The sequence below is a fragment of the Aegilops tauschii genome, chromosome 7 (genome assembly GCF_002575655.3).
Source record: "Aegilops tauschii subsp. strangulata cultivar AL8/78 chromosome 7, Aet v6.0, whole genome shotgun sequence".
Taxonomy (NCBI): Eukaryota; Viridiplantae; Streptophyta; class Magnoliopsida; order Poales; family Poaceae; genus Aegilops; species Aegilops tauschii.
In genome coordinates, this window is record NC_053041.3 from 35,602,906 (window position 1) to 35,613,585 (window position 10,680).

The 10,680-nt window shown below is 47.8% G+C and overlaps 1 protein-coding gene across 1 annotated transcript; it reads right to left on the bottom strand.

The window, feature by feature from the left end:
• Positions 1 to 6,475: 6,475 nt before the first annotated feature.
• Positions 6,476 to 8,315, bottom strand: LOC109760867 (probable indole-3-pyruvate monooxygenase YUCCA11). The gene is made up of 2 exons (XM_020319669.4): positions 7,010 to 8,315; positions 6,476 to 6,878 (listed from the first exon to the last, which is right to left on the bottom strand). The coding sequence occupies exons 1-2, from the start codon at positions 7,982 to 7,984 to the stop codon at positions 6,684 to 6,686; spliced, it is 1,170 nt and encodes a 389-aa protein (XP_020175258.1). The 5' UTR covers positions 7,985 to 8,315; the 3' UTR covers positions 6,476 to 6,683.
• Between the last annotated feature and the right edge of the window lie 2,365 nt (positions 8,316 to 10,680).

A 10,680-nucleotide genomic window follows, 5' to 3' on the forward strand; every position in this document is an offset into this window, starting at 1 on the left:
GGCAAGGCAGGGGCGTGGCCGGAGCGGAGGAGGAGTGCGCGTGGCCGGGGCGGAGAAGGAGCGCGCGTGGCCGGGCGGAGGAGGACCGCGCGGCGGCCGGGCGGAGAGGCGCGGGCGCGGCCGTGGACAGTGTGGCGCGGGCGCGGCCTTGGCCTGGACGGTCGAGTCCCCGCGAGCGCCTTTGCCACTTCCGAGGAAGCGCCCACCTCTGCCTGCTCGCGCTCTTCGACCCGTCCGACCGGTAGTTGCGAGTCGCCGGTGTACCAGGTCAGGACCGTCGTCGCCGGTGTACCAGATGCAAGTCGGACGCTGCTCATACACTGCCCGTACCATACCCAGATAATGGACATGGCCATGCATTAGTCAGACAATGGTCAGATAGTGGCCAGACACTACTCATGCAAAACACATACGCCGGCTCCTCCGTCCGCTTCGTCGTGCGCACACCGCCACCACCGGCCGCGGCTGCTGCCGTGCAGCTGGCAAAGCCACCGTGCTGCTCTGGCACGAGGCCTCCATCGAGGTACGCAGCGACTCTGCTTCTTCACCTCGCGCGCGTGCGCTGTAGCCCATGCCTAGACCGCCGCCGTGCTGCCATGCCCTCCCGCTCCTCCGCGCCCCACGGCCGCGGGCTGCTCCGTCTGCGTCATTGCGCCACTTCACCCCGAGCACCGCCGCTCCACCGCCGCCCGGCTCTCGTCTCCGCCACGCGCCTCCCCAGCTGGGCCGCCCAGCTGCAAGGCTCGCCCGGCCGCCTCAGCCTCGCCGCCGTGCTCCTGGGGCGCAACCAGTGGAAAAAATTCCACCCCCAAGCCAAAGTTTAAGCCGGCAGCCCCCCAAGCGGCGAAAAAAATGCCTTCTGAGGGGGCAAACGAGTGGAGATGCTCTAACCTATCTTGTACAAAATATTTGACACACTTGAAACAAAAGAATTCCTCCCCCAGCTTGCTACACGTAGATGCCGACCGATCCTCCCTTTCCTGCCATCGGGGTCGCAAGAGCTATTGACAAGCCCGATGGCACTCGCCCTTTACGCCTTAATCGCGTGCAGGGATGAGTGATGACCCACGAGTATAAAGGGTCAATTGTAATCTTTTCGATACGTAAGAGTGCCCGGCGTCGTCGTGCGGTTGGTGAATTCGGGGTCGAACCACCGAATCTATTGCGCCTTTTACTGGAGGTTGCAGAGGAAGTCCACATAGTTATTTCTCTCGCATTGTGAACTTAGATGATATTCGTAATATTTTTGATTTTCCATTCAACTTGAACATTAGAGTTTGTATTACTTATATATGATCGATTGTTTGTGTTGCAGGAACTCAATCGCCACGTAAATTTCATGGAATTATGTTGTTTTCCCATAGGTGAAGATGAAATGCCTTTTAGGAGTAGGCAATGGGAAGAACTCCGCATAGGAAAGCTCTCGTAGCCACAAGCGGTTGACGGGAGAGTGTATCTCCCTGAACGCAGAGGTGAATGACGCATATCGCAATGCGCTCACGATGTGCTTCCCACAAGGTGGAGGTGAGGATGGCGCACAACACGGGCATGGGTGGGTTTGGTCAATTACCCACCCAAACATATGGCTAGATCACCCACTTATTCCTTGCCACTCTGGATGATACCTCGACATTGACAGGTTCCACTTATCCCAAAAGTAGGTATTAATCTTGACTTTGGGTGGGTTTTTTATTCTTTGCCACAAGATTAATATTTTTTGAATACATCGTCAACATTCTTTCCATACACATATTTTAAATGCTTGATTAAAATTTTCAAATAAAGATTAACATTTTTTGAATATGTGGTCAACATTTTTCTATACACATTTAGCATTTTCATGATTCTCAATTTTTTTTAAACATTTTCAAGTGCTTGATTAACATTTTTCTATACACATTTAGCATTTTCATGATTCTCAAAAAAAGTTTAACATTTTCAAGTGCTTGATTAACATTTTTCAAATACAATATTGATATTTTTTAATAGATGGTAAATATTTTTTTCTATACATATTTTCAAATGCTTGATTAACATTTTAAAAATACAAGATTAACATTTTTTAATACATGGTTAATTTTTTTCTATACACATTAACAATTTTTTCAAATGATTGATTAACAATTTTAAACACATGATCAACTTTTTTCATACACATTTGTATTTTTCTGTATACATGTTCGTATACATGAGAATCAATTTCTTTAAACGCATTTCACATTTTCCAAATGATTGGTTAACATATTTTTAAAATGTTTTTACGTAAAAAAATTATAATATATTTATTCAGAATGTTTACAAGTATAAACGAAAGTAAAAAAAGAAACCAAAAAAATGAAAAATGAGACTGTGGCCTCCCGCGCACCTGGCCGGCCCATCTCGTGCCTCCCCCTTCAGGCGAGGCTTCCGTGGTCTTGCTCGAAATCACTAATTGAGAAGTACTCGTTGCAAAGATCACTCCAATTCCCCTGGTTACGACAAGTGGCGCACATGCAGCACGCCACTTGTCGCAACCTGAGAGTTTTCCCTTTTTTCGTAGATCCGTTTATTCAAAACATTTTATCTCTCAAACCGTGCGTCCAAATCTCGAACCGCTTTCACCATTGGATTCCTCGCGTCGAGATCTTCAAAACTAGATCCCATGTTGATTGGTTTTGACGAACTTTTTTTTCACGGAAAAACCGGACGAAAAAAACTGGACGAAAAAACGAACCAGGAGCACGGGTTTCTTCCCTTTCCGGAAGAGGCACGCCCGTGCCTCTCACGAAATCACAACTGTGCCTATCGCGGAAGCAAAACCGTGACTCTCGCGGAAGGAAAAAAAAAGAGAAAACACGTTTTTTTCGTTTCCGAGGAGGCACGGCCGTGACTCTCGTGAAAGCACAACCCTGCCTATTGCGGAAGCAAAAACCGTGACTCTCACGAAGGGAAAAAAACAGAAAATGCGTTTTTTCCCTTTCCGAGAGGCACGGCCATGACTCTCGTGAAAGCACAACCGTGCCTCTCGCGGGAAGCAAAACCATGACTTTCGTGAAAGAAAAAATAAGTAAAAAACACGTTTTTGATTGAAAAGCTAAGGAAGACCGGTGGAAAAACAAAGCATTGAAAGAAACCGGAGAAAAAAACTATTCAAAAAGCCGAAAACGCATGTGGAAAAATATAAAAAATAAAATCCGGAGGGAGCGCCCAGAACGCGACATGTGGCGAATGACTGAGAGCGCGCCAAGTGACGCTGATCGTTGCGAGGCTCCCGAAGAAGCACTGTTAACTAGTTGCTCTCGGTCTTGCTAGAAGCGGGCTTCTGCGTGCCCATGCCCTTGCTAACCGGCGCAGGTCATTGCGTCCCTCTCATTGGGCCGACCCAGCTTGATGGACCCTCCGCGGCTCCGCCCGAGTTGGTTCACATTAGGCGGCCTGCCTTCTAGCGTTTATATTAATCCAAGACAACGCTAACGCCCACACGTGTGGTGGGAGTCAAACCCGCCCACACGCCCTATAACACACAGACTACGCCGCGAACGAATCTGTGGTTGGATGGTTAGAGGGACTGTGGTATCTCCAGCCCACCAGGGTTCAAATCCTGGTGCTCGCATTTATTCCTGGATTTATTTCAGGATTTCCGGCTATGCGCATTCAGTGGGAGGAGACGTTCCCGTCAACGACGAGGCGCCTACGGTGACTTCGTAAATCTCAAGATGATATGCTGGCTTAGTCTTTCGGAGGTGCTCATAGGGGTAGGGTGTGCGTGTGTGCGTTCATAGGGGTGAGTGTATGCGCGTGTATATGAGCGCTTGTGTCTGTACTGATGTTAAAAAAAACACACAGACTACGCCATGTCACCGATGCATGCATGTGGAAATCTTTTTGGATTTTCTGTTTTCAAAATGTTTTATCTCTTAAATGAAAAATTCGATTGAAGATCCGTTTTCACCATTAAATCCCTCGCGACGAGATCTTCGAAACTAGATCTCATATCAATATATTTCGACGAATTTTTTTGGGTTAAACTTGCCATGTCTATTGCACATGAATTGCCATGATGTTTACACTGAAGTTGCCATGATATGTTTCAGCTATTTTCTTCTACATTTAAAAGTATTTTTTGACATATTATAAAACGGGGAACTAAAAAACTAGACTTGCCATGCATCATAAACTAAAATTGCCATGATACATGCACTTAAAATTGCCATGGTTCATACAAAAAATATTTTCATTGTCAAAGTACTGGAATTGCTATCATCAAAAAACTAAAATTGCCATGATCTACAAACTAAAATTGCCACATGGCAACTTTAGTTTAAGCACTATGGCAACTACAGCATAAACATCATGGCAACTTTTGGGCAAAAAAAATTCGTCGAAACATATCTACATGGGATCTAGTTTTGAAGATCTCGTCGAGACGGATTTAATGGTGAAAACGGATTTTTAATTTGCTTTTTTATTAGGAGATAATACATTTGTAAGCTGAAAACCAAAAAGATTTCTGCTGATGTCATCTGTTCATACATGACAAAATGAGTGGTGATGGAGGCGTGTGGGTGATGTGCAAACGCCCACACGTGTGGGCGTTAGTTTTTCCGTAATCCAATTTATGTAGTTCCTCGTTCACAAATATAAGATGTTCTAACTTTTCACCGAACCGGATATATAGAGACATGTTTTTGCGTTTTCTCTTATTTTAGTACGTATGTAGTTCATATTAAAATATTCAATTACATTGGTGTGAACAGAGAGAGTATGAGTATTTGTATATACGTTGGTATTTGTTTCGTGATGCAGGCAACCAAACTGAGAACACGCACGCCACGACACGACACCCCTCCTCCCAAGCACACACTAGAGAGAGTGATACACACAATTAACATCTTTTGTAAACATATTTTTTTATCGATTTTCTTCCCAAGCCCATCAAGCATTGGTTTCTTGTTGATTTTCATCGCTTTTATTTTTTTGTTCAACACATGCTATCCTATTTCAGTACACATTAAAAAAAAATCGTATACATCAAAAATATTTTTATATACCGTTAGACACTTTTGAAATACACAATTACATTTTTTGAGATTATTTTATGTCTACTTCCATACACATTGTATATTTTTGGGAGATGTATAATACATTTTCCTAATACACTTTTAACATTTTTTAAATACAAAATTAACATTTTATGAATATGTGGTCAATATTTTTTCCATGCATATTTTTTAAAAGCTTGATGGACCCTCCCGCCGAGTTGGTTCGCATTAGGCTGCATGCCTTGCCCATTCGTAAATATAAGATGTTTTAACTTTTCACTAAATCGGATCTACATGGACATGTTTTTGCTAATTCTTTAAAATAATACAATTTTTTTATTAATTTTTAGAAATATTGTGCCGATTTTATTTTTTCAAAAATAGTACATAGTCAGCCATCCGGTGGCCGACTGGATCTAGTCGGCCAAGAGTAGGCCGATTAGTACCATGTTGGGCTCCTGTCGGCTAACTGTTGGCCGACTGGAACTAATTGGCTTACAGTAGGCCGACTGGAACTAATTGGCTTACAGTAGGCTGATCAGTTTTATTTGGCTTCGTATAAGCTGATAGGTACATGCCCCATTTTCTCAGGCCTAAGTTTCTTGTTTCTGGGCACTAAGATGGGTAAGCATTATAGTGTAGTCTCGTACTCTCGCCAAGATATGTCCAAATCCTGATATCCTTTTAAGCCGTATGTTTTCTCCGTCGAGAGTACGAGGCTACGAGAGGAAACATACAACTTAAAAGGATATCCGAATTTGGACATATCTGGGCAATAGTACAAGACTACACTGCAATGCTTACCCACCTTAGTGCCCAGAAGCGGAAAACTTAGCGATTATCCTTTTAAGTTGTATGTTTTCTCTCTTAGTCGCGTACTCTCAATGGAGGAAACATGCAGCTTAAAAGGATATCAGGATTTTAATATATCTTGGCGAGAATACGGGACTACACTACAATGCTTACCCACCTTAGTGCCCAGAAGCGGGAAACTTAGGCCTGAGAAAATGGGCATGCACCTATCAGCTCATAGGAAGCCAATTAGAACTAATCGGCCTACTGTAAGCCAATTAGTTTCAATTAGTTCCAGTCGGCCAACAGTTAGCCGACAGGAGCCCAATCGGCCTGCTGTTAGCCGACATGGTACTAATCGGCCTACTCTTGGTCGACTGGATCCAGTCGGCCACCAGATGGCTGACTATGTATTATTTTTGAAAAATAATAATTCGGTGTAATATTTCTGAAAATTAATAATAAAAATGTATTATTTTAAAAAAAATTAGCCATGTTTTTGTGTTTGTTCTCTTATTATTTCAGTCCATATGTAGTCTATATTAAAATATTCAAAACATCTACATCCGTGTGAACAGAGGGAGTATGCGTACGTAGGCTTGCTATTTCGATCGATGCTGGCGTCGCACGTACGTATCCCTCCTCCCAAGCACACACCAGAGAGAGTGATAATCCTTGTATATATGACAACAAGGAGCGGATAGCCACACCCAACACATGCCCTTTACAATCAACAAACAATCGAAACATGACCACTCGTTCTCCCATATGCATTCATCCGTAGTACGTGTAATCACTCTGACTCGTGAGCAATGCGAGGCAGCTGCACATGCACGGACCCGGTCGTGTGATGACTTCTACTATCAAGCTCTAGACACCATCGCCGTCGTCGTCGCCGGAGTCCTGCCGGAGCAGCCTGCTTATGTCCTCCGCGATGAACTCCCCGTCTGTGCCGCTGCCGTAGATCCCTCTCCCCGCCAGCCCCGCGCGGTACAGCCCGTTCTCCCCCTTGGGATATCTCCCGGACGCCATCCCGTCGTCACCGATCAGCCCGCCGTCGTCGCTCTGAAAGGAAGCCATGAAGGAAGCATTCCGATCTAGGTTCAGTTCTAGCAAGCCGAGCAGTTGGCAACACAAATACAATACATATATGGGTAATGGGTTGATTGATTCTTGGCATGAGTGATCGAACGAACCTTGAGCCACTTCTTTGCCGTGCTGCGGTACCCGGTGGCGAAGACGATGGCGTCGAAGCGGTGCCGCTTGCCACCGGCGAACTCCACCACGTCCCCTTCGATGCTCGTGATCGCCGGCAGCACCTGGATCTGGCCGCTCTTGATCTTGTCGTAGGTGCCGACGTCGATGACTGGGTAGATGTTGCTCTGGATCTTTCTGGTGAAGGGCCCGACGTCAGGCCGCCGGAGGCCGTGCCTGGCCGTGTCGCCGAACACGACGCGGCACGCGAACACCGCCAGCCGGTCAATCATCCAGACGGGCAGGTAGGCAAACAGCGCCGTGGACGCGTTCATGATCTCCCTCGTCATGAGATGCAGCTCGCCGCGGACGACGATGGAGGCGGCGGCGCCGGCCTGGGCCAGGTCCAGGGCGATCTCCATTCCAGAGTTGCCGCAGCCGACGATGAGCACCTCCTTTCCCCGCATCCCCTCAGCGGACCGGTACTCACTGGCGTGGATGGCCTGGCCGGGGAACGTGTCCAGCCCGGGCACCTCGGGCAACACCTTCTCGTCGAACTCCCCCGTGGCCACCACCAGGAACCTCGCCGTGTACTGCTCCGCGTCGCCGGTGCCGAGGTGGACGGCCTCCACCTCCCAGCGGCCGTCCACGAAGCGCGCGGAGCGGACCTCGCGGCGGAGGCGGAGGCGCGCGCGCACGGCGAAGCGGTCGGCGTAGGCGTCGAGGTAGCGGACGAAGTGGTCGCGAGGGAGGTAGGCCGGGGCGTCGTCGGCGTGCGGCAGGTGGGGGAGCGCGCTTGCCTGCTTGGGGAGGTGCAGGTGGAGGCGGTCGTAGGCGCGCTTCTGCCACAGCGAGCCGACGCAGTCGTCCCGCTCCAGGACGATGCTATCCACCCCGCGCCGCGCCAGGCACGCCGACGCCGCCAGCCCCGACGGCCCCGCCCCAACGATGATCACCGGCGACGCGCTGTTCTCCATTGCCGTTTCTTGGTGCGCACGAGCAGTAGCCTAGCCGCCTGCCTGGATGTACGTACGGGAGCTAGGACCGGTTGGTTTTCACGGACCCTTTCAATGCTGGGCCTCTTCCTCTTCTCCCTCCAATTTCCATCCATCCAGAGTTGGGCACGCAATCCCGTAGGACAGAAATCTGGTCGCATGTGTAGCATCACAGGTACAAGTGATGTGGACATCGATGGATCGTTCCAGTGATTCACGGGTGGAAAATGTTGCCCGGCCGGCCAACCAGCTATGTCCTCGCCGGTCTTGCCATGGGCCCATGCGACCGTGTATCATCACCTACCCTTATCTCTTCAAGCGCGACCCAAACCACTCGTGTTTCTTCTTTCTCCTCCCGTCCCACCTCTTCCCTCTATGGCCCTATCCCCTCCGTACTCTCCGTGCGCGCAAGCCTGTTTCCGGCCGCCGTGAGCCCCTCAATCGCCAGGCGCGGCGGCACGCGTCGGAGCTGCAACCATGGCCCCGCGACGCTGCCAGTCACCAATGTGATGCACTGGGTGTTGTAACTGGCTATGATGAAGCTGCGGCCGGCACAAGGCGGAGCAGCAACTAGCAGCGCTAGATTGTCAGTTGCTATAGTCGGCGCCCTTTTTTGCTAGGACTAGAGAAAGCCGGGGTTGCAACCGGCGTGTAGCGTAGCTGCAACCAGCGCTGCCAAATGCTAGGACCAACGTCGATTTTTGCTGGAACAAGAGATGGGTGGGGTTAGGGCCGACGCACGGAGAAGCTGCAACACCGCCAAATGTCACGACTGACGGCCTAGAAAGCTACAACCGGCTAGTGAAAAAGGTTCAACCCAAGACAAGAGAAGCTAGGGGCTTGCCACCGCGTAACCAGGAAAAAAAGCTGCAATTGCCGGCCGGGAAAGCTACAATGGCGATGGGAACATCTTCAACAAGCGCGCTGAGCCAAGGACGGTGGACAAAGTGCTACAACTAGCATGCGGTGTGCTGCGATGGTGGGCACCGGGTGCTGCGACGAGGACCACCACATATGGAGGCATCAATGACGATGGTGCATGGACGAGTGGGGCATTGTGAGGGCGGCAACCGGCGATACTTCGATGTCGGTCGCCTTGCACATCCATGTTGGGGGTCGGCGGTGCTCGTCGTCGCTCTCCCCCATGCGCGATTGGTATGATTTTTGGGGAAAAAAGCAAAACAACAATGAGGGGACGAAGTAGAGGCCAAATCTGGCGGTTGGAGACAACATTTGACACGTACAAGATGCGAACGGTCGGGGGACTGGCGCTAGTCGACGTGCGCCTAGCACCACCCTTTACGAATTTCCACACAGTCCCCGCACATGTCGCCGCCGTCGTGCTCCTCCACTACTACTTGGACTGCTACCACTACCATAAAATATAAACATCCTATGAAACTTCTCCTTCACTATTTTGTCTTCGCCTCCGACTCCTACCACAAAATCCCAAAACACTGATGTGTCAAAATGATGGTTTTTTTAATCACAATTAACTTTTTTGGGTAGAGGCTCGAAAACAAAGTTTTCGTCAAATCTTGGGAATTCTGGATCTTTTGGACCAGCACTATTTGGATGAATTTTGAATTCAAACATCATTATTTTTTCTAAATATAAAATATTTAACCTACAATTAATGAGCAAATGTGTCATTTTGTAGTGGTCATCACTCTCTTTTCTGAAGGTGCAGGTTCGAATCCACCAGCTACTAAAAAATAATGTGGGAAAGTGGGGACCGAACGCATAACATCGTGGAACTTGAGTTAGGGCATCTCCAAAGCGAACCCTCAAAGCTCCGGTATACATCCGGACCACTTTTGCTAACTTTTGTCATCCAGTGGGGACCCTTAAACGTCCAAAGACCAGTCCGGACCTTCGTTTTCCGGCAAATCCAAAACAAACTTGGAGGAGCTATGTGTCTTGTTTTAGTGGTCATCACTCTTTTCTAAAGGTGAGGGTTTGAATCGACCCACTACTAAGAAACTCGGAACTTCGTGGAACTTGAGCTAGCTCCGTTCGACCACGCCAGGTAGTGGCACAAGAAGAAAGAGAGCGCACAATACTAATTTACGGGGAACCCTTAGAATATAAAATGTTAATGGAAAAGGGTTGACTTATTTATCACAAACCCCCTAGAATTTGACAATTCAAAAAGTATGGGTCAGTTTTTACAAGTTCCGGACATTTTCTTGATTCACGGGGACGAAGGAGTACTGGTCAGTGACCGGAAATTTGAGTAGCATAACAATGGCATAACTCAGATGTTGCAAGAGACAAATAAGAAATCTTAAAAATGAAAATATGTTAGCAGAATATAATAGTGGTCATTTTCCCTTTGTTTTAGACGATTTCTAACCAATTTGTGTGGTGAGTGAGTTCATAGGATTTCGAACCTAACATAGTGTTTGTTACTTCCTTTCACCAAACCCATCAAAACCAGTACCAACAAGGAATTCTAAAAGCAGATCATATCATCATCTGGTAGGCACAAGGATATCATGGAGTGGTGAGTAAAATGCATCATAAGTCTTAAAACTATGGGAGGTGTGTCAGTTTAGTCCTACTACACAGAAAATGATTTTAGGCCCTAAAACTATTGGTGGTGTGTCAGTTTAGTCCTATGACTTTGATACTGCAGTTTTAGGTCCTAAAACTATTGGAGGTGTGTTAGTTTAGTC

What these genes read in the sequence shown, in the direction of transcription:
- LOC109760867 (XM_020319669.4), bottom strand. Translation starts at nt 7,984, where the DNA reads ATGGAGAACAGCGCGTCGCCGGTGATCATCGTTGGGGCGGGGCCGTCG. An exon ending in CGGCAAAGAAGTGGCTCAAG is followed by an intron (nt 6,879 to 7,009) that starts GTTCGTTCGATC and finishes GCTTCCTTTCAG; the next exon opens with AGCGACGACGGCGGGCTGAT.